General features: G+C 36.8%; 1 protein-coding gene across 1 annotated transcript in view; it reads left to right on the top strand.

Annotated features, from left to right (window-relative positions):
• DHX9 (DExH-box helicase 9) overlaps positions 1 to 22,727 on the top strand; it is a gene marked incomplete at its 5' end in the record, with an annotated part of 51,367 nt that extends 28,640 nt beyond the window's left edge. The window contains 16 exons of the mRNA XM_079696839.1: positions 2,749 to 2,890; positions 3,334 to 3,416; positions 7,351 to 7,507; positions 9,612 to 9,712; positions 11,036 to 11,249; positions 11,434 to 11,528; positions 11,825 to 11,898; positions 13,090 to 13,242; positions 15,303 to 15,463; positions 16,294 to 16,405; positions 16,998 to 17,159; positions 17,255 to 17,382; positions 19,734 to 19,963; positions 20,140 to 20,255; positions 20,979 to 21,179; positions 22,324 to 22,727. Of these exons, the coding sequence (XP_079552965.1) occupies positions 2,749 to 2,890; positions 3,334 to 3,416; positions 7,351 to 7,507; positions 9,612 to 9,712; positions 11,036 to 11,249; positions 11,434 to 11,528; positions 11,825 to 11,898; positions 13,090 to 13,242; positions 15,303 to 15,463; positions 16,294 to 16,405; positions 16,998 to 17,159; positions 17,255 to 17,382; positions 19,734 to 19,963; positions 20,140 to 20,255; positions 20,979 to 21,179; positions 22,324 to 22,621 (2,427 nt within the window). The 3' untranslated portion in view covers positions 22,622 to 22,727. The remainder of the gene's footprint in view (positions 1 to 2,748; positions 2,891 to 3,333; positions 3,417 to 7,350; positions 7,508 to 9,611; positions 9,713 to 11,035; positions 11,250 to 11,433; positions 11,529 to 11,824; positions 11,899 to 13,089; positions 13,243 to 15,302; positions 15,464 to 16,293; positions 16,406 to 16,997; positions 17,160 to 17,254; positions 17,383 to 19,733; positions 19,964 to 20,139; positions 20,256 to 20,978; positions 21,180 to 22,323) is intronic.
• Positions 22,728 to 24,062: the final 1,335 nt, after the last annotated feature.

Raw genomic sequence — 24,062 nt, 5'->3', positions numbered from 1 at the left:
TATTCAGGGGATAAATAGAGCAACCCATTTATAGGTTATCAGGTAGCATGCAGTCTGAGAAGTGTTTAAACATTAATAGTCTTTTACATTAAGCATTGTTCTCCCACACAAAATGCCTATCCTGTGGATATTTATAATGAGCTAAGAATTATACTGAGAATAAGATTTTATCTTTAGTTGCTTTTTTCTGACTCTAAAAGTATTATATACCCATTGGGGAAAAAATTAGAAAATAAAGTAAATTTTAAAAGAAACCAAAGCCCACACAGAATGCCACCATCCAGAAGTAATCATTTTTACTTTTGGCCTTTATCCTTTCAGACTTCATGTACATATACTGTATGTACACCATCCTAACCTGTCCCCTTTATGTAACAGCTCACCTGCTATTAAAGCAACGGAATAATTTTCTAATGACTTCATAATTTTCCATTTTATGCATATACGTTTATTTTATTCTTAAATGATGGAGATACTTTAAGATTGTTTCTAATATTTTGGTATTTATGTATGCTGGGATGAATATAGTTGTACATACATTTTATACTCTAATTGGATTATTTCATTGGAATAAATTCCTAGACATGGAATTGTTGGGTCAAAGGGTATGCATATTTTAAGTTTTACGCATTTTGCCACACTCCCCTCAGGAAGAATCATACTGATTTCCAATTGGATCAGCTATGAATAAGAGAAGCACTTCTCTTTTTAATATGTATTTTAAGTGTTTATTTTGAAGTCAGGGCTATTGAAATTGGAAGGCGATAAGTTAGAGAAGCATACAAAACATGGAAAGGAGATTGTAGGGTCATTTGTTTCTTTGCTGTTTGAATAGTCATCTTGATATTGATGTTTTCTGCTTTTACTCAAGGAAATTTGGCCAGTAGGGCTTCTGAAGATGGTGGTTTTAGCACTTCTTGTGTTAATTTGTAACAGCCTATGTCGTGGATGGCTTGGGAGGTGAGGGCTGTACCCATATTCACTTTAAAAGGCTGGAAACTACAAAGGTGATTGACCTGAAAGTAGCCTCAAGCTGGTAAAAGCAATCCTTGAGTATCCAGTAGCATAGAAATACACCTCAGAAGAGTCAAATATCCTAATTGAGTTGAAGTTTTTCTAGAAGCCAGCTATTTAGTAGAAATGTTGAAAACTGTAGGAAAGACAAAAGGAGAGAAGAGCCATAATAGTGTTGAGCATTTACCTGTTCTTTGTAGAATGCAAAGAACTTCTTGAAAATGCCCAAAAAACTTCGTATTTTATACCTTTAGTGGAATATCATCTTCACATTCCCTGACATAAGTATATAGCAGAATGCTTCTCTTTATGGACAAATGCATAACTCAGTCCTTCATGTAATACTTTTATTCAGAGTTAGTGAGGTGCAGAGAACTGGTCAGCAATGGTCATTAAAAGCTAGCATTGTTCAGCGAAACAAGGCACATAAACCAGAAAGAATATAAGCTCAGGAAAATGTATAGTATGTTCAAGATGGCATCTTTTAATCCCTTACCTTGCTGGACAGGATAAATATGAACTAGGTGATTGTACACTTCACCTGTATGTGTTACTAGCCATATACCATACCGTAAGGGACTCCTGTGTTGGGATATAGAAATTAATATATTGTGTTTTATATTAATTCAAAGGATGTTGATAGCTCTAGTGAAGCTACTGGTTTTTTGGTTTGGGGTTTTTTTTTGGTTTGGTTGGTTTTTGTTTTAAATTAAGATTGTATTAGCCTCTGATTTCCTAAATGGTCATGTCATATAACCTGGGGTATAATCACATAGGTACTTAACTAAATGTGGAACTCGGAAAAAACTTTCTCAGTCTAGGAACTAAAATACAATCTATCATCAGGAACTTTTTGACAAAGTCAAATACAAGGCAACCTGGAAGCATATAGTCTAAATCTGCATGTACCTCCATAGCTATACATTCAGGATATCATAATAGCCATGGTATCCACCAAGTAAATGCTGTTTTGTGTACTTAGAAGACAGGGGACACTTTGGAAGTTTTCATAAAAGTTAAGGTCCAACACTTAAAATTTTAACCCATAATTGTCCTTAGGGTTCAGCATATTTATTGCTAACAGCATGTATATTGGTGGAGAAGGTAATATACACTCAGTTTTCCCAGCTACATAAGCTCATCAAAACCAGGAGTGATTTCATTGAGGTGTTTTTTTGTTTTTTGTTTTTTTTATCTCTAGCACCTTTTGTGGCACCTGATATCAATACAGATAAGCTATGACTACTTACTTTATGAGTTAATAAGTGAATGAATCGTAGATATGGCAAAGGAGGTTGTTCACCTTCCTAATAACCCATACATCTCAGTTAAATAGTTCTTTATAAACATGTGCCTGCACTGTGGTAGGAAGTTATAAGAACAAGCTCTCCATGTGTGATCTGTCTGCTTCCCTACTGGAAAATCACTTGATGCCATTTAAGAGTTAGGGCCAATGGTGAAGAAATTTTATTTTCTATAAAAACCTTGGAATCACTTTATATACAGAATGAAAAACAGCATTTTTAACTGTTTACAATAGAATTAAGTGGTAATTTTTTTTGTTTTTTTAATAAACTTTGGAGCTTCCTAAATGTTCTCACTACTATTATTGTTTCTGTTGATTACTGAGCTGGCAGTGGGTCAGATTTACTACGTTGATTTAATAACCCTAATAAACAAGTGTAACTAATTTTTGTATCTTTTAAATCACTTTTTTTTTTTGTCTTGTCTCAGCCCAGGAGAATCAGTGCAGTTTCTGTGGCAGAGCGAGTTGCATATGAGAGAGGAGAAGAGCCTGGAAAAAGTTGTGGCTATAGTGTTCGATTTGAGTCTATACTTCCCCGCCCTCATGCCAGTATAATGTTTTGTACTGTGGGTCAGTAATCTGTTTTATTTTGGCCTTTCACTTGGGGTTTACATTGTGTTTGTGAAGAAAACTTGATAATAGCACAGAATGACTGGAAATAATAAATCAAGAACCCAGTTTCAGAATTCTTATTTAAATAGAACTTTTGGCAGTTTTTTTCTTCATGGAGGGTGTTATGTACCTGCTGGCTATTGTAGTGCAGAGCAAATGAAATCAGCTTAGGTTGCTGGAACTGTTAAATATGTTTTCATTAGACAAATGTCTTACAGACTACATGATCACTTCTTTAATAATTTAAATATACCAATGATTATATCTTTCCTAAAGCGCTGGGGTTATAGTAGTTGAAGCATAGTTGATTGTCTAGAAATTGGTTTCTTTGCACTTTTCCTTACCTCCCTACTTTAACATAGAAACTCATCTCCAGTGTTCACTCTGATTTTCTTTCCAAGGTGTACTCCTAAGAAAATTAGAAGCAGGCATTCGAGGAATCAGTCATGTAATTGTAGATGAAATACATGAAAGAGACATAAATGTAAGTAACTTGAGAGTGATGGTAAGGTACCAGTGCTAAAATTCTGAATAAAGAGAAATGAAGTAGAATGTCTTTCTTTTATTTCCATTTTCCCATAGCTTACAACTTCTATCAAAGTTATGAACTTCAGTCACTAAGATATTGGACACCCTTTTTAGCAAAGCCATTAAACCCTTTTTTTTCCCTTTGTTAAAGCACAGAGTTCTAAAAGTAAAGACCTTATTGTAAAGTAAGTATTATTGCAGTGATCATTAAGTTAGCATAATTCAGCAACTGAACTAATGATTTATCACTGAATAGCTGATGGAATTTTAATAGTTTTTCTTTGAATTGAAAATTTATCTGTGATAAACTTTACATTGTTTTCCCCCCGCCGCCTGGCTTACGGGATCTTAGTTCCCTGACCAAGGATCAAACCCGGGCCCATGGCAGTGAAAGCGCCAAGTCCTAACCACTGGACAGCCAGGGAATTTCCACAATTTTAAATTTAATATGGTTAATGGTGTGTTTTCGGATGTTTGCAGCTTTAGTCTTTCCCAACATTAATGATAATCATGCCAGAATTAAGAAAAAACTAGAATTTTTTTCACACCCTATCCTCTTTTGGTCCTTGGCAAAACTTGTATAGAATTAACTTATTATACAATTGTATAATTCAAAGATTGATACCATAAATCAGTGACTTGTTTTTATGGCACTGTTTTACATATCCACACAAAGGTATTAGTGGGTGGACAGTATGTCATTCAAACTGTTTCCAAGCTACTGTTACTTAAAACATTCATTGGAGCTCCTCCTCTTTAGAAAATAATTCCATAGCCATTGTTGTTCATCATACTTGGTTTTAGCAAAATTTTGATCTTTATGGTTGAGCTAAAGCAAGTAAGAAAGTTTGCATGGTCTTTCAGGTGATCTTTTTAAATCAAATCTATTCCGCAGGATAAAATTTTTGCTGCTTTTGTCTTTTTGAAAACTAATGTCGTCCCCCCCCCAATTAACTTAATCAAAATAAATGTTTCAGTATTTTCTTTACTAGCATGGTAACATACCAATGTTCTTAGAGTTTAAATTATTCCAGGTCACACTAGAAACATCATGGATCATCATTACTATTTTCCCCGAAAATAAGTGGCTTTGGTCAACTTTTCTTGAAAGATTGTCAGGTCTATATTAATGTATTATTCACAGTAAAAATGGAAAAACACCTTTGCAGAAACACATGTTTCTTTCAGATGAACCTTATCTAAATGTCACTTTATGAGGAAAACCCAAGAGAACTTAAAAGACCAATTATTAGAAAGAATAGGGGACTTCCCTGGCATCCAGTGGTTGGGACTCTGCACTTCCACTGCAGGGGGCATGGGTTCAATCCCTGGTCGGGGAATAAGGATCCCATATGCCACACGGCCAAAAAAAAGAGAAACATTTAGCAGTATGGCTGGGAAAAAAAGTTAATATACAAAAGTCTGTTGCATTGTGTACATTACAAACAGCTAGAAAACAACTAAAGATACCATTGCACTAGTCAGAATGTCAAACACCTAAGACTAAGTCCAACAAAAAGACACGTAGAACCTATACAGGAAAAACAAAACTTCATTACAAAACACTAGAAAAGACCAGATTATGTTCACGGCTAATATAATATAGATGTCAGTTTGCCTGAAGTTGATCCACATCTGAATGCAATTCTAATCCATTCCCAGTAGGTTTTGTTAATAGGCTGATTATAAATACCTATAGGGAAGATTTATGGCCCAAAATAACAAGGACTCCTGTAGAAGAGCAGAATGAAGGGTCTTGCTTTACAGATCTCAGGACTTAATTTGAACCTATAATAATTAGACAGTATAGTAGATGAGATGACAGTTTGACCAACAATAATACAGAGTGTAGAAACAGATAGTGTGTTGCATGCAGCTTTGGTATAATAGAGTAAGTGATAGATGGCATGTCAGATCAGTGGAAAGGGAATGGACTGTTAAGTAAATGGAGCTGGAAACAGTAGGTCATCCATAAGGAAATACTTGAACTTGGATCCTTACCTTACAACCAGATGCAGAAATCAGCTCCAGATAGATAAGGACTTAAATGCCAAAGCAGTTTTAAAACTCTTGAGTAGAATATATAAGTAGACATCTAGACAGCACTATCCAGTAGAAATATAATGTGGCCTACACATGCAGTTTTTAATTTTCTAGCATCATATTTTAAAAGGTGAAAAGAAACAGGTAAAATTAACTCAGTATATCTAAAATATTTTCATCATGTAGTCAATATAAAAAATATATTGACTTTTTTTTGCGGGTTTTTTTCATATTAAGTCTTCAAAATCTGTCTGTGTATTTTACACTTAGAACACATCTCAGTTTAGACCAGGCACATTTTATATGCTCAATAGCCACAACTTTTTTGGGCAACATAGTTCTAGACCTTCTGGAAGAATTTCTTAGAACATGAAATGCATTAACCATGAAACAAAAGACTGAGGTATTCATCTATATTAAGATTAAGATCGTGTATTCATTCAAAAGATACTTTAAGGAAAACCACAAGCTAGAAGATTCCAATATAGCCAACAAAGGATTAATACAGAAAATATAAACACCTACAAATCAGTAAGCAAAGTACAGATGACTCAGTAGAAAAACAAGGAAATAGGCATTTTACAAAAGAGGAATGATTATTTGGCTAGTACATATGATGGGGTGTTCAGTCTCATTGGTGAATAGGAAAGTGCACACCAAGACCATAATAAAGTACATCTACTTTATATCCATTTGATTAATAAAATTTTAAGTGATGATGCCAAGTATTGGAGAATATAAATATCAGCAGGATCTCTTATCCATTGCTCATAGTGGTTTATGAACTGGCGGAATACCTTAGGAAAATAGTTGAGCATTATCTGCAAAAGTTCAACATTTATACATCCTATGAGTGCAGTTCCATACCTACACTTACCCACAGGAACTTGCGTATGTACCGTAGGAGACATGAACTAGGATGTTCAGAGTAGCAAATGTTTGTAAGAGTAAAATCCCAGAAACAACCCAGATACCTGCAGTAGTTACTACCAGAAATCTACTGGTGAATTAATGGGTACATACACACATTGGGATATTTAAATAGTCATCAGAAAGAATAACTCTGGTGATTCACACGTGGGTGAGTCTTAAGAGTGCTATAGGATGTGAAACAGGAAATCCCCAAAGATTTCATAAAGTTAAGAATAGGTAAACCTTAAAATATATGTATGCATGCATATATATATATATATATATATATATATATGTCTAGTTAGATATGCATATAGAACAGAGGAAAGGTATATGAAAAGGACTAATAAAAGATTCAGGATGGTGGATTTCTCTATTTGGGGAGGCAGAGTGATGGACTTGAAGACCCCATAGCTGGAGAAAAGTTTTATGAGAGTTCTAGCTTTCATGTTATTGTTTGGTGGGTTGATGGAAACTTTACATTATTAAATAATAAATGTCTCGACCATTATTTTGTTTGAATGGACTAAATATAGCCTTTTCAGCATTTGTAAGATTCACTTTACAGGTGATTGGAAAACTGATACTTGGCTCATCATGGCTTTCCCCTTTTCTCTAGTAGTTTGTGCAACTGAAAATATAAATTTCACTGAAAATTTCCTCTCGTTAATGTTTTTTTTTTTTCTCTTCCCTTCCCTTCCCCTACCCTAGTAGCGCTCATTTCTAATTCCCACAACGAGTAGGTTACAACTGTTCTTAAAAATACTGTTACCGTATCCCACTGTAATCCTTCATCTTACCTCTACAAGCCGCCCAAGAAACTGAATTTCACTGATACCTTGTGGCTTATTAGCACAAGAAATCTTTTAGCTGTACGTTGTGAGCAAGGACTTTTCAATGCATTTATTTTTCCATTTGTGTTTGTGTTTTAATAGACTGACTTCCTTTTGGTAGTGTTGCGTGATGTCGTTCAGGCATATCCTGAAGTTCGCATTGTTCTCATGTCTGCTACTATTGATACGAGCATGTTCTGTGAATATTTCTTCAGTTGCCCAATCATTGAAGTTTATGGGAGGACTTACCCAGTTCAAGGTAAATATCGTGGGGGTGGGATGGGAGGGTGAACATTTTTTGTAATGTGTGGATTTTCTTAATCCTAGAGATTGGAGTAATAGTTTAAAGGATATTTAAAATAAAATCCGAATGAGGGTATCAAATGCATCATAACGTTCTTGGGGTTTTAGTCAAGCAGTAGTGAGTTTCATTTACAACTTGAGGAGTTTGCATATCCAGTAAATTTCCTGTCCTTACAGCTAAAGTTAACTTGTAAGATTTTATAGCCAAGTGTAAATTAATTAATATGCCTATAGATGTTCATGGGAAATAACTGTTAAAAGTTTAAGCAGCCAGGGTCAGATTAACTAGAGGATCAATCTTTCCTAGAACCAGAGCAGGCAGATTTTGAAATGAGATTAGGATGAGTGTTTCAAGGTCAAGTATTTCTGATCGTTAAGAGTTTATTTAGAAGATTTTGTCATCACCATTTTCTAGAATAGTCATTTAGTAGCTTGGTTTTAAAAATTAATTACAGCACAGTCTAATTGAAGGCATGAAAATAAGCTAAAAAATTTTCAGTGTACATATGAAATGATGAATGGCTATGTCAGGATGCTAACTTGAAATTCAGAAGGTGAGGGTAGCTCTGAGATAAAAGTCAGTGCACTCATATCTCACGAGGGTACAGGTTAATAATCCTGCAACTGCTTTGCATGCATACTGGCATTGAAAAAATAATTAAATGGATGACAGATGGTGGGAACCAGGTTTACTGCTGGAGTGGGAGGTTACAGGTAAGTATGAGGGAAGGCTTGAATGAACCCTGTGGTACTGGATTACAGTTGGAGACATTAGTAAGAACTCGTGTTTAGACAGAAATGGATAGATACAAAACTAAATATACATGTGTATGGATCCATGGATTAGCATACATAGATATATTTCCTAGCTCTGTCTGCTGAGCGGGCCTAGAAGTAATGACATCCCAGTAGCAAGGATCATGCCCAACACCCAGATCATGTTTCCAATACCATTCTCCAGTTAAGGGAACCAGATGCCCTTGAAGAAATGACTGATTCTGAAGCTGAGGCAGGGAATATACAAGATGAGCCTGAAACATCTTATAGTGACAGAAAGTAAGGAAGTGCTTTAAAAAAACAGTGAAGGGGATAAAGGGACGTAGGAGTCAACATGAAAACTCTGAGTGGCCAAAAATGGAATAGTTGGAACAAAAAAGTAGAAAACGTAGTATTGGATTATAACCTGAAGCATAAAATAGGTACCCATAAATTTATATGGTGGTTGAATAAATAAGTGGGTAATAAAGCTGTCATATGGAAGAACTAGAAAAAAATTATGTAGATACTCTCTCTTACCTCAGAAAAGTGATGCTTAACTCCTTTAGTGTGTGCTGTGCTTAATGACTTGCTTCCAAAGAGTAGAGTATGGAAAGGGGGAAATGAGTCACTTAACGATGGAGTTAACTTGGCAAACACTACCTCAGGTTGATCAAGTTTAATATCATCAGTGATGAGTCATGTTGATAGTATGTACCTTTGATATAATGAGATGAGAATGGTACTTTGGGGCTCTAAGGGTATAGAGGGGAAGTGTTTAGATTATGAGATACTTCTGAAACACTTCTGAACACTTCAAAGAACCTCAGGAGCATAATTGATCAGTAGATGTTCCAACCTTCACATTGAAGTCCTTTTTTAAGAATAATAACTTAAAAGGAACCTATTTTTATCTGTACATCCTGATAGAGGAAGGATGGACTATGGTATATTATTGTACTGATAGTAATTTCCATATATAACACCCACACTGTGGGAGTATACAACATAGAGCACAATATGCATTCCATGAATGTTTGATTGAATATTGTATGTAGCGGACATCCTGACTGGCTTTGTGGGAACATGTATAAGAGATACCTCACCCTCCTCCAAGGTCCAAGAGATAGAAACACTGAGTTTGATTGGAAAAGGAGGTTATTGACACTGAAGTTTCTTGGCAGTTGTGAAGAATCAGATTGAAGGGTATGAAGTAGTTTTGAATTATGAATTAGAAAATGAGTTTTAAAGACTGCTCCATTCTGCAAGTTGATAGTACTTACCTGACTGGATTGTCCTGGCAGAATATTTTTTGGAAGACTGTATTCAGATGACCCACTTCATTCCTCCACCAAAGGACAAGAAGAAGAAGGATAAGGATGATGATAGTGGTGAAGATGATGATGTAAGTGAATTTCATGAAGAATTTTCATTGTGGGCAAAATTGTTATTGCAGGGAATGATTTTAGTAAAAACATGCAATGAGTTAGCATTACAAAAAAAACTAAAAATTGACTGTAATGTCTGTCTTTGAATTAATTGATACATTTCACTCCAAAGAATTCCATGTTCAGTGAAAAGCGCTTTTCATACCATGAGTTAAATCATCTCTGGCATAAAGGTTAAAAAAAAAGAGGAAGGAGTAAGATATTTAATAACTCCCATTTTGTAAGGCTTTGCTGCTCAGAGTGTTTTCCATGAGCCACAGCACCTGGGAAACTGGTAGAGAGGTGGAATCTTGTGCCCCACCCCAGATCTCCTAAATCAGAATTCACACTTTAACAAGACCTCCGGGTGACCCATATGTACAATAAAGTTTAAGCAACAGCAGCTACAGTCCTAAGTTACAGAGACTGTATGGTAATGACATTAGCAGATGGAGAGAGTATTAAAGTGGGGGATGATGAGGGATTTCCTAAGAAACAGGAAAGAAAAGTGACACTTATTTCGTAGTGCTTCAGAGTTGGACCAATGATATTTAAAAATGCATCTTGAATCTGGAAACATGAACAGAATGAATGCTACAAGGCAGCCAGCAATGCAGAATATGATAAACATAACCTAGGATTGGGTATTTTTAATCCGATTTGAGGATATAAATGAATTATATTATGAATTATATCCTCAAATCCGATGAATTAGAAAGTTTCTTGGGGGGAAAAATCAATTGTTAACAACTTCATTTCTCATTACTGAAGGTTTGGTTTATCATTGGTTCTCAGGCAGGCTTTTTGGAAAATACAGACCACATTATTTCAGATGTAGATGAGGTGATCAAATACCCTGTCTGCCAGTATGAGTGAGCCTGGGAATTACACAGGAAGATATTGTGTATATATAATTATATGATAATTGATACAAAGAGAGGATCATAGGAGCAGTTTATTGATCAGTAAGGAAAATATTTTTGAAAAACCAAGAGTTTATAGTCATAAGAGAAATAAGCTTGGTAGAAGGAGCCATTAGAAATTTTAGAGTCAAATTTAAGCGTTTGTGCTTCAATTTTAATCATGTCCTATGGGAAGTATTGGTCAGTAGAAAAATTCAGTATGTCACCATGCAGTGGTTTTTGAAAATTAAATTTCTTCTATATGCCAGATACGACTAATCAGCTAGAATCAATAAGGATATTAGGTGTCATGTGAACATTAAGAACAAATGTAGGAGACTTAACTCATGAGCTGTACTAATGGAGACAGTCCAAAATATGTCTCCCTGTTTTTTGCAGGCAAATTGCAACCTGATCTGTGGTGATGAATATGGTCCAGAAACAAAGATGAGCATGGCTCAACTGAATGAGAAAGAAACTCCTTTTGAACTCATCGAGGCTCTACTTAAGTACATCGAGACCCTCAATGTTCCTGGAGCTGTGTTGGTTTTTCTGCCTGGCTGGAATTTGATTTATACTATGCAGAAGCATTTGGAAATGAATCCACATTTTGGTATGAGTCTTCTTTGAATTCTCAACTATTTGAGTGAAAAATGAATTATTTTGCTTGCACCCTAGCCAATATGTGAAAACAAAATTTAGTGTTGTATCAATTTTTGATTAAAAACATGCATAATGTAGAAAAGTTTTAAACTCGGCTCCTATTTTTAGACCTTAACTTTTCCATATTTTTATAGGAAGCCATAGGTATCAGATTCTACCTCTGCATTCTCAGATTCCTCGAGAGGAACAGCGCAAAGTATTTGATCCAGTACCAGGTGGAGTAACCAAGGTAAGTAGTAGACGTTACAGTTACGGGGTTGGAAGCAACGTAGATATTAGACAACTATTACAGACCTTCAAAGAGCTATCCAAAAAAATTGTAATCCATCTGAATTGAGGAAGAAAAAAGGGGTTCTTTCTTCATGAGCTTAGTAGGTTTTTCAGTTATCCAGTCAATGAATGAGTGATTTATTTGAAGATTTCTGTAATTCTGTTATTTGTTACATAAGCAGACAATTCCTTTTAAGTACATAATAGGAGAATATTTTCTGAAGTGTAATTTTTCTTAATACCATTTCTTCACAGGTTATTTTGTCCACAAATATTGCTGAGACAAGCATTACCATAAATGATGTTGTTTATGTCATTGACTCCTGCAAGTAAGTTCCCAAGGAACCCATTGCCTTTAGAATACTCCATGTAATGTCTAGAATCAGTTAACAGAATCAAAAACACCTTATTTTTAAAACTCTTGTGTTCTCTTACTGTCAGAATTACTGTGCTGCATCTGTATATACTGAGTTATAGTGTAATTAATGATTCTTGGTGTTGATCATCATATCAGTTATGGTAGAAAGTGACGAAGCTTAACACTAACTTCTGACTGCTTCCCACTTATTCTTGTCTGCTGGTGTTTTGCTCATTTCCCATTGGGTGTTTCCATTGACCACTGCCATACAATGGCATGCTCTTTGGTGTATAAAGATGTCCAATATTTAGCTCATGGCCAGTGTCCTATTTGTAGGACACTACTTAAGAATTAAGACTTCATATTTGGTATGAGATACCCTGGGAAATACACAGGGAGGCATTGTGTATAGGTAAAGTAATTACATGCTAATTGATACACAGAGAGGACAGAAACGTTGAAACTTTGTTCTGTCTAGCCAGTTTGTGCCTCATGTCTTCTCTGTGAAGTCCCTAAGCCTTTCCTGGCAATTGAAGATTTGCCAATGCCCACTTTAGAGAGTGGTGAATAGCATGCCCCTCCTTTGTGCCAATCCCATTTAGTGCCAGCTGCCTATGTGTAACATTGACAAATTCTGAGGTTGCTTAGGGGTTCAAGAGGACCATGCCAACACCACTTGGTGAGGTCATCAGAAGTGCCACATGTTCCAGTTTAGCACATAGCCTTTAGATCATAGATTGCCTAAAAGTTAAACTGAACTTCGGAATAGAGTTGGCTTTGAATAATTATCACTCACTTACCTGCACGTGCCAGGTCCTGTTTAAGTGCTATATGTTCATTAATTCACATAATGTTTATAAATAAAAAACACTGCAAGGTAGGTGATAGTATTATACTCGTTTTCAGATGAGGAAAATGAGGCACAGAAAGATTAGTAACTTGGCCAAGATCATCCAGCTGGTAAGTGGCACATGTATATTATATTGCCTCCTAGCAGGTTGGCAGCCTAAAAGAGTGCAGAGTCAAATTCTTATCGGTGCTGTTCACAGACAGACATCGCAAGTAGGCATGACTGGAAAGCGTCTGCCACTTAGTGGAAATGTAATAGTTATGTATTGATAGTACACGTGAGTTTTAGAATTAACTGCTCTTTCCTATTTAGGCAAAAAGTGAAGCTGTTCACTGCTCACAACAATATGACCAATTATGCTACAGTTTGGGCATCCAAAACAAACCTCGAGCAGCGGAAAGGACGAGCTGGCCGTGTACGACCTGGATTCTGCTTTCACCTCTGTAGCCGAGCTCGTTTTGAGAGGTAAGACCAATTCTTGAGTAAAGAATGAAGTTGGTTTTTTGGGGATTTTTTTTTTTTTTTAGCCTTTTACACACACACCCCTCCCCACACCTCTCTGCCCTGACATAAACTTAACTCAGAACATAAGTGCTTCCAGTTAATTGGAGGAAACTTAGCTTAGATAGTGAGATTGTGATAAGGATGAAATCAGAAATTATCAATGGTGGCATGTTTGATACCGATTTACTATTTACTAATAACCTTTTAAAAGCATAACATACATTTTCCACACCACACATCTTTATCACTTTGGGATTACTGATATTTATGGAATGGTTAACTTTTCTGAAAAATAACTTTAAAATAACAATACTTTTGTATTTATAGACACCCTCCCCTACCCCCGCATTAGCACATCACCTCTGTCATATGATCCTCCTTATGTGCCTGAGAAACAGAGGGCATTATTTAGGTAAGGAAGCCAAAGCTTAAGAAGCTTAGCTGACTTCTCCAGGACTGAAATCCAAGTCTGTTAATACCTTGTCCGTTTCTGTTTATACCACAGATCCTTTTGGAGAATGTTTGTGGATGAGACCAATTGGTTTAAAAAATACTTCTCTGGGGTGCGAGCTCACCATCTTCTCAGTTTGCTAGCTTTCCAAATAAAGTCGTTATTCCTTGCCTCCCACCTCACTCCCCAATTTAAAAAATAAAAAATACTTCTCTCTGAATTATAGGCTTAAGTTATGTATTTAGTTGTATGTTTCCGGAAATCAGTGTGGTGTACATTAGCTTTAACCAGTTGATAATAAAGGTAGAGTTAGGAGGTGTGTTTGTGTGTGTACCACAGTGAAGAATTGTGGGACAGACTAATTTAGGTGACCAGATATATATAGCACACTGAAGAAAGGTCAAAGCTTTGATTTGCTTTTATACTGGTAACATATGGCTCCCTAGTAATTACAAATGTTGGTTTATTTGAGCATCAGAAGTTAATGCAGGAGACTGGCTGCAACATTTGGAAGACACTTAGTTCTTTTTAAAGGTTGGCTTGTCCCTTGACCTGAATAAACAAGTACTATACTCTAATATTAGAGTAAAACCAGCTCCTAATTAGTTAACAGCATGAATAGATCTATAAGGGATTTTTGTTCTTTTCTCTGTAGGATGAGGAATAGATATGCTATATGCATCTATGTAAACCTGATTAAAGCTGATCTAGGTCTTACCAGCAGTGTTGGAATTCACCTCTAAATGGTTCCTATGAATCTTCATTATAAATAGTTTATATAGAATAAGCCTGAATTGGAAACGTAGAGACCTGGATTTTAATACTATTTGTGCCTAATGTATCACATAATCTTAAACATTTACACTTTTAGGCCTTTGTTTCCCCATTCTACAAAATGAGATTAAGTTACTTAACCTTTCTGTGTCTTTCCTCAGTTGAAAAAGGAAGGTAATACAATACTAATCCCGTAGGATTTGTTTGCGGAATTAAGTGAGTCAGTAATGGAAAATACTGAGAACAATACTTGGCACGTAGTAAACTCTCAGTAAATGTTAGCTATTATTATTGTTGTTAATATTGATTTATATTAATAGTTTTTATTACTGAAAATTTAAAGGGTTAGATAATCTGTAAGATCCTTTCCAGTGGCACTAAATTTATACAGACCAGGAAGTGGGGGAAGAGGTAGCAGGGAGATACTAGAATTAGCCTGCATCCCCCACAGAAGGTCTTGCTACCATTTTTAACCTATGTTTGTCAGCAACCAGACCTGAAGAAGCCATGGGTGGGGGTAATAACATTAGAGATTTGGGATAATTTTTCATCCTCCTTCACTCAGCTGAAAATGCCTTCAAGCTATAAGGGTAAAGTCGTAAGCCACTACTCAACCACTTAAGAGGGTCTTGTCCAGAGAGTCTTTGTAGTAAATACAAAACGTTCTTTTGTAATTGTAAAAGGATGAGGGAAGGGCAGCTCTATGTATTCCTGATTATCTCTCTGCGAAGTTTTTGTTAAATAAACGTGTGTGTACACAAGAGAAGATGGTTATTTTATGCTTATTTTCTCTTAGACTCGAAACCCACATGACCCCGGAGATGTTCCGAACACCATTGCATGAAATTGCTTTGAGCATAAAACTTCTGCGTCTGGGAGGAATTGGCCAATTCCTGGCCAAGGCAATTGAACCTCCGCCTTTGGACGCTGTGATTGAAGCAGAACACACACTTAGAGGTACCTGCAAATACAGACCTGCCGAACACATGCTAATTAGACCATCTGTCCTGTCCTGGCAAGTAACACTTAACCAATGAGTCCAGAAGAGGATATAGCCCACAGGGCTGTGATAACAAGGCTTCCGGTGTCGCTTAATGTACTTAGTGTGGTTAGTATATAAAATGAGCAACATAAGGTAAGAAAGGGATGATGTGAGTCTTATTTGGGGGAAAAAATGGAGAAAAGGCACACGTTATCTCTTAACCAGTGGTTAAGGATCAGAACAGAACGTGAATTATTCATGATACCCACAGTGTTTTATGTACATTTCATAGAACATCTGTTTATATTTTCTTATCACACTTACAGAGGCAGTGTAGTATGGTGGAAAAAAATAAGGGCGTTGGAGTCCAGGGGGATCTGAATTTGAATTTTGAATGTCGCGCTCACCTGCTATGTGAACTTCAGACTTTTATTCTCCAGATTTCATTTCTTTCTAGAAATTATCAACGGATGCTATCAGACTTGTTAGAGCATATAGCTGTTTATGCTGCTATTACAGTTAGTACTGTATTTATAGACTTCTCATGGACTGTACTCAACTTTACAGGCTGCAGGGCCTAATTCTAGTACCTTCTTCATGTTAGGTGCCCTAGAATTTGGTTTTGTTCTGTTTTTGAGTGAAGAGAATTGTTGGCTATGAGCATGGTGCTGGCAGTTGGCTTGACAGTTGAGGAAAACTTAAGTGCAGTATCTGAACCTTAATCTATAAACAAATGTTTCATCTTTGCCTAGGTTAAAGGGGTGTTCATTACTGTTTCTGCTCACAAAGAAATATCTCCCCACAGAGCTTGATGCATTAGATACCAATGATGAGTTGACTCCTCTGGGACGAATCCTGGCTAAACTCCCCATTGAGCCTCGTTTTGGCAAAATGATGATAATGGGGTGTATTTTCTAGTAAGTGCTTTGTTTTATTGCTGATAGTTAAATGGTAAAACAGTTTTAGAATTTTATCCCCCTCCCAATAAAAACAGGATGGGCTCAAATAGAAGAAAAAACTAAATGTTCTTCAGTAGAGAAGTGGCATACTTTAGATACTGAGAAAAGTGTGAAACAAGAAGAACAAACAGTTCCAATGGATGGACACCTGGGCCCAACTTCTGGGGGGAAAGAGCACAGACTTCTCAAAAGAAAAGTGCAGTTATTAAGTAGGTTAAGTAGTTTTCCTTGAAAGAGAAAGATTAGGAAAACAGGTATATGTTATTAGAAGGTTTTGAAGATTAAGAGATTTTGTAAGATGAGGGAGAACGGTAAAGGAAAAATATAATACTTGGTCAGTTTATGGTAAATATGCTTCCATTATATCAGAACTCATTATTTTTTTCCCTTTTTACCTCTGGAGAGCAGCTGTAAAATTCTTTTTGTTCAGCCAGTTTCAGTGCTATTAAAGCAATATCATAGCCAATAAAGACTGACCCACAGTTGACAATACTGCCCAAGTTGCTGGAACAAGAATGTGATCTAGACTGAATTTTCCTGTCTGTTTCAGTGTGGGAGATGCTGTTTGTACCATCTCTGCTGCCACCTGCTTTCCGGAGCCTTTCATCAGTGAAGGAAAGCGACTGGGTTATATCCATCGAAATTTTGCTGGAAACAGATTTTCTGATCATGTGGCCCTTTTATCAGTATTCCAAGCTTGGGATGATGCTAGGTATGGGCTTGAAAGAGGAGAGTTATAAGATTCGGGTGAACTGTATCTAGTTCTTTAGGCTTTGGGAATGACTCTTAACAACCTATTTGTTTTAGAATGGGTGGAGAAGAAGCAGAGATACGTTTTTGTGAGCACAAAAGACTCAATATGGCTACACTTAGAATGACCTGGGAAGCCAAAGTTCAGCTCAAAGAGATTCTGATTAATTCTGGATTTCCAGAAGGTAAGATTCTCACATTCTTAAGACATATCTGAAGTAATCTTAATGTAATACATGCACATTGACAGTGCAGTATATTTTAGCTTCAAACATTAAACCCTTTGCTTTTTCTGTGTTCCTGACTATTTCTTAGTTCTTTGAACTCTGGTGATAATCAGTTTTTCACATTAATTCAGTCTTTTACAGGATGCAAAAGGTTATAATGTTCAAATTGTAATTTAGTAGAGATGATTAATAGACCTTTTGAGAATTGTGCTACTTTGGGAGGACTTTTTGTTTTTTACTAATTTTTATTGGAGTATAGTTGATTTACAATGTTGTGTTAGTTTCTGCTGTACAGCAGAGTGAATCAGTTATACACATATCCACTCTTTTAGATGGGAGGATTTTTTTTTGCAGTATGCGGGCCTCTCACTGTTGTGGCCTCTCCCGTTGTGGAGCACAGGCTCCGGATGCGCAGGTTCAGTGGCCATGGCTCACGGGCCCAGCCGCTCCGCGGCATGTGGGATCTTCCCGGACCAGAGCACGAACTCGTGTCCCCTGCATCGGCAGGCGGACTCTCAACCAGGGAAGCCCTAGATGGGAGGATTTTTAAATTTTTAAATTTTTAAATCCATCCACTTGTGAAGAACACAGGTCTAGCTTTTAGCACCTTTTGAATGAACAGATTGTTGAAATACCTCAAGTAGTGGTTTGTGAGGTGATTTATTTATTTGCCCATCTGTTCAGTTTTAGATGTGAAGTAAACTCTACCGTGTTAAATTTTAATTGGCTTTAAATAAGGTTTTAGTGGACAATTACAGAGGACTTTGATACGTGATATAGGAATAGTAATCCAGCTGTTCATTTCTTGTGTGAATTTGAACTATTGTACTTTTCTCCAGTTAGATTAAGAGACAGAGTTATTTCCTGAAACATTGAAAATTGGAACACATAACCAGAAACAGCTGTTTAGTTGAGAGACAGAAGGTAGTTGGGCAGTATCTAGATAACTAAAGTAATTCTCTTCTGTTGTAAACTGACTAAATTTTTAGTTTTTTTTTTTAATTTTTTTATTTTAGCTGTTTTGCGTCTTTGTTGCTGCCCGCAGGCTTTCTCTAGTTGTGGCAAGTGGGGGCTACTCTTCTTTGTGGTGCATGGGCTTCTCATTGCAGTGGCTTCTCTTGTTGCGGAGCACGGGCTCTAGGCGTGCGGGCTTCAGTAGTTGTGGCTCGCGGGCTCTAGAGCAGAGGCTCAGTAGTTGTGGCGCACGGGCTTAGGTGCTCCGTGGCATGTGCGATCTTCCCGGATCAGGATCGAACCCGTATCCCCTGCATTGGCAGGCGGATTCTTTTTTTTTTTTTTTTTTTTTAATTTAATTTATGTATGTATGTATGTATGGCTCTGTTGGGTCTTCGTTTCTGTGTGAGGGCTTTCTCTAGTTGCGGTGAGTGGCGGGGGCCACTCTTCATCGCAGTGCGTGGGCCTCTCACTGTCGCGGCCTCTCTTGTTGCGGAGCACAAGCTCCAGATACGCAGGCCTAGTAGTTGTGGCTCACGGGCCTAGTTGCTCCGCGGCATGTGGGATCTTCCCAGACCAGGGCTCGAACCTGTGTCCCCTGCATTGGCAGGCAGATTCTCAACCACTGCGCCACCAGGGAAGCCTAGGCAGGCGGATTCTTAACCACTGTGCCACCAGGGATTTCCCAATTCGTAGCTTTTTAATCAAAATCAAAGGAAAAGAGAAAAACATTTTTGTGTGATAGACTCTTCACAACAGTCCTGAGATGCATATATTACTACCCCATTTTAAAGATGAGGAAACTGACACAGAAGCTTAAGTTACGTGTCCAGACTCAATTAGGAAGTTTATAAGACTAGGATTCAGGTTTTTAGAACAAAGTGTATCCGCTTTCTTATCATCGTACTTTCCATGTGCCTAAAGCATAGTTTGGGTGAAGACATCCACCACCTTCTCGTGGGTTCCTCTTAAGTTGTTATTCCATCTTCTGTAGAAGGAACAGCTTTTTAAAAAGAGCATATGGAACACTGTGGTCATATCAGTCTAGCTCTTATTCTGAGAGTAGATGGTTATTGGGGGATTTTTTAAAAATACTTACTCCAAGCTTATATTTTATTGAGTCTATAAGAGAATACAGACATTTTAATTTTCTTATTGTGGCTACTCAGCAGAATTTCTCCTTGCACTTAATCTGAGTGCAAGAGTTCTGAGAAGAGAGGAAATTAGACAGGTTATTTGAAAAAGGAGGGTGGAGGATGAGTTAATTCTTCTAATTGTCATCTAATTCTGGTAAATACATGCAATGTGAGGATTAGCCAGATACCTGATTTTTTTTTTTAATCTCCTTTTAACAGAGTGTTTATTGACACAAGTGTTTACTAACACTGGACCAGACAATAATCTGGATGTTGTTATCTCTCTCCTGGCCTTTGGCGTGTACCCCAATGTGTGCTATCATAAGGAAAAGAGAAAGATTCTCACCACTGAAGGGCGTAATGCGCTTATCCACAAATCATCTGTTAATTGTCCTTTTAGCAGCCAAGACATGAAGTACCCATCTCCCTTCTTTGTTTTTGGTGAAAAGGTAAGAAAAGATTACTTTAGAAAAGTTTACATTTAAAATCCAAATTATCTTTACTTATTAATGTGCAGTGGGAACATGAGTTTTAATTTTCAAAGCATAGTTCATTATCATTATATGGTAGTTGATTGACAGTTGGAATGTCAACTGTTTCCTCTTGCCTCTTTCTCTGCCTTCAGATTCGAACCCGGGCCATCTCTGCTAAAGGCATGACCTTAGTCACCCCCTTGCAGCTGCTTCTCTTTGCCTCCAAGAAAGTCCAATCTGATGGACAGATTGTGCTTGTAGATGACTGGTATGGATTTTCATATGTGAACTCAACTGAATTCTTAAATTAAAATGTAATGGGATTCAGCTGCTAATCTAACTTAATTTGTGAAAGATGGCAAAATTTGATGGCACAAATGAGATGCTTTATAACACTGTCTTTTCTTGGCGAGTTGTATATCTTAGGAGTATGGTTCATAGTTGGTAGTAAAATCTTAAATTGACTATACCAGCAGAAGCAGATGCATTAGGCATTGGAGCCGCATCCACTGCCATGAATACTACACTAAGGAATTAGAGTCTGATTGGAGCTTGGGTACCTCTTTTTTCTGTATACTTTATAGTACTTAGAGACTAGTGGTGAGTGGGTAGTAAGCACTTGATAGAATATAACGAATGGTTAGTAGGCTCAGTCATATTCTTGAATACTTGCAAAACTAACAATCTTAGTGTCTTATTTCATTCTTTTGTTGGAGGCTGAGTGATCTGTATTGTTAAGAGTATTTTGCTCGATAGACTTTATGGTTCACAACTCCTGCCAATAGCTAGCAGCGAATTTCAAGAAGTTACCTTAGATTATTATTCCTACCTGTGTTTGCCTAATTCTGGGGCCATTACATTAGTTGAAAGTATTGGTACTTGGAAAGAAGTTAAATTTATCCCATCACTTGCCATGTGTGAAATTGAAAGATAATAGTCTTTTTCTATGTGTACCACCTCTCTCATTTTTAATCATTTTTCTCTATTTTAGGATCAGACTGCAAATATCTCATGAAGCTGCTGCCTGTATCACTGCTCTCCGGGCAGCCATGGAGGCTCTGGTTGTTGAAGTAACCAAGCAGCCTGATATCATCAGCCAGTTGGACCCCGTTAATGAACGTATGCTAAACACAATCCGCCAAATCTCTAGGCCCTCAGCTGCTGGTATCAACCTTATGATTGGCAGTACACGGTGAGTACCACAGTAACTTCTCTTTGAACTAAGCAGAGTACAGTAATCTTACACTGGCCTAAAATTCCCACAGTTAGTTAATAGAGGCCTTGTTATTTGAGTTACAGCTCTAGACAAATGCCGAATATGAAGTCTAGTTCTGGTTAGCACACTCAGAAAAAAGGGTGTTACTTTTGTGTTAATGATCTGTTACACCAGTGCGTGCTAGAGATAGAAAGAGATCTTTAAAGTACATATAGAGCCCAGGATAGGTCACATGACAGGAAAGTGAAAGACCCCAGACAGTCCTCTTCTCACAGTACTGCTTTGCCATCTCCAAAGAAAAAATGATGAGGTGTTAAATTCATTCTTCAAATGAAAAGCATCAGGGTTTATCTTAGGGAAATACAAGAACATGGATATCTAAAAGTAAAGAGTATGAAGTTTCTCTTAATTCTTAAAATGTTTTATCTGCTTCAGTTTTTTTCACCTTCAGAAAGTTTCTTTGCCCACACCTTTTTCTTTGGAAATACTTGATGCCTGCAGGGCAGAACAGCAGTACAGTGAACTCCTATATGGTCTCTTAGGTTTCACTGATTGTCAGCATTTTGTGACACTTGCTTTCATATAAATATTACACACTTCTTTTGCTTAATCGTTGGTGATTAAGTTGCATTTTACATCAGTATTCTTCATGTATCTTTTGAGAACATAGCATAAACAATACTAGTTCACACCCCAAAATGTGTTACAATAACACTATCTAATATACAACCATTAAAATTTGTTTTAGTCACTCAAAAATATTCTTTAATCTCCCCATCAAGATTTGCTTACTGCATTTGGTTATAAACTGTTATCTTAATGTATAGAAGTGCTGTGTGCTTTATGGATTCTGGCTTCCCATTTTGCCTGTAACTGAGTTAACTACTTCTTTAAACTAATGGAACATAGTACTTAGGGTGTGCCACACTGTGTTAAGTGCTTTTCTGATATTAACTCATTTTAATATTTAACCTATCTATGATGTATTCAGTATTTGTGTCTTTGGCTTCATTCCCTTTATGCATTAAATTTTCGAATGTGACTGAATGTTTATATTTTGTGACTAGTTGAGAAGTACTAAGGATGCTTTGCTAAAGTGGTGGTTTTGTGCTCTTGCTAGGTATGGAGATGGTCCACGTCCTCCCAAGATGGCACGATACGACAATGGAAGTGGATATAGAAGGGGAGGTTCAAGTTATGGCGGTGGAGGCTATGGGGGTGGTGGAGGCTACGGTGGCAGTGGCTATGGGGCAGGCTCCAGCTCCTACCGGGGAGGCTATAGAGGGGCTTCCCGAGGTGGCTATGGAGGTGGCCCAGGGGGAGGCTACAGAGGGTCTGGGGTGTCCCAGCGAGGAGCTGGCAGAGGGGGCTATGGGAGCGGCTACTTTGGACAAGGAAGAGGAGGCGGTGGCTATTAAAGCTTGCGAGTGTCAGTGCCTGTGTACAGACAGGTAAAATAATGCATGCTGCCCATTTTCCCAAGTTGTTTATGTGCTGCCAATAAGTAAACCCATTTTCCACCCATTCTGTGGTTTGTCGTAGTTTAAGGAAACTAAACATTTAGGTATATTAGTGATTTTGTTTATATTATGTAAAATATCATCCTCTATTATAAAAGTACTACAGTTTGTATTTTTTCTTTAAGGAGTAAAGATTTGCCTTTAAAGTTAACTTGATATTTTCTTGACTTTAGTTTAATACAATAGAAATAAAATATTACATTGAATACTGGCCATGTAGTAATTGTTGATCTTACACATTAGAAAAATTTTACAATGGCACTTAATTACATCTGTTAGTTTTAAACATCAGAGGAAAAACTGTACTTCGTTTCACAAGTACACCAATTGATGTTATTACTTACAGTAGTTAGAATAAATAACCTTGAAATGCAGTTGTTATTCTTGCAGTAAATACTGGCCAGTACACAATTGACGTGGGCCTCTGTATCTGAATAAAACTTTTGACCTAAGGCTGAACATTTTTACTTTTTCCCAAGCTTTGTCTTTGAAAAATCTAAGACCAAGGTCAGCGTTCTCTTTTCTTTTTAGTTTCCAGTGTAAAAATTATTTTAAAATTTTAATAAGAATTAAAAGTTAATCTATGTAACCCTTGAATAAAGATTATATTTAGGCAAAGAAGCTTCACCAGTGCATAAAGTTTAGATATTTGACAAGTAACTCTACATTAACATGTATTTCAAGGGATATTTGTTAAGCTAGTTTATTTTAGTGGAGATGTTTATACGCTTATAACACTTTATATAGTTTCCAATGAATTTTCACATTTCTAATTTCAGAAATAGCACAGTATAGTAGAGGTTACAAAGTTTTTGGATGAGACAGAACTGAGCTCATGTCTTAATGATGCTGACATGTGAATGATCTTGGGCAACTTATATTTTGTGTTAATGTCCTTTTCAAAATCCTCTTCTCATTATACATATGTTCTTTAGATCACCTTTAGCAGTTACTGTTGATAAGCTGATTAAGTCCAGTTTACAGACTCTCAAATCTGTATCTCCAACTGAGATTAACCTTAATGGGGGAGTCTTTCAGAAATTTCAAGACTTTGAAATTGCATATTTCTTTCAAACAGAAATAAATTTAAGGTAAAGGCAACAAAGGATTTGGCTACAAATCCAGTATTTTAATGTTTCTCAACTGGTAAACCTGTATAATACTTTTCATGTTAATCTGTAAAAATGTGAAATATATACTTGGTGGTTATTTTTAATACTATAGTAATTTTAACTTAATTAATTGAAAATTTTAGCTCTTTTTAAAATAACAGGAAGCATAAGAGGCTTAGGTTAACCTGCTGACCTAAACAAACTCTAAGTTATAGAGCATTAGTAGT

Source organism: Hyperoodon ampullatus (assembly GCF_949752795.1).
Source record: "Hyperoodon ampullatus genome assembly, chromosome: 2".
In the NCBI taxonomy this organism is placed as follows: domain Eukaryota; kingdom Metazoa; phylum Chordata; class Mammalia; order Artiodactyla; family Ziphiidae; genus Hyperoodon; species Hyperoodon ampullatus.
This window is presented reverse-complemented; position numbering and strand designations above follow the sequence as displayed.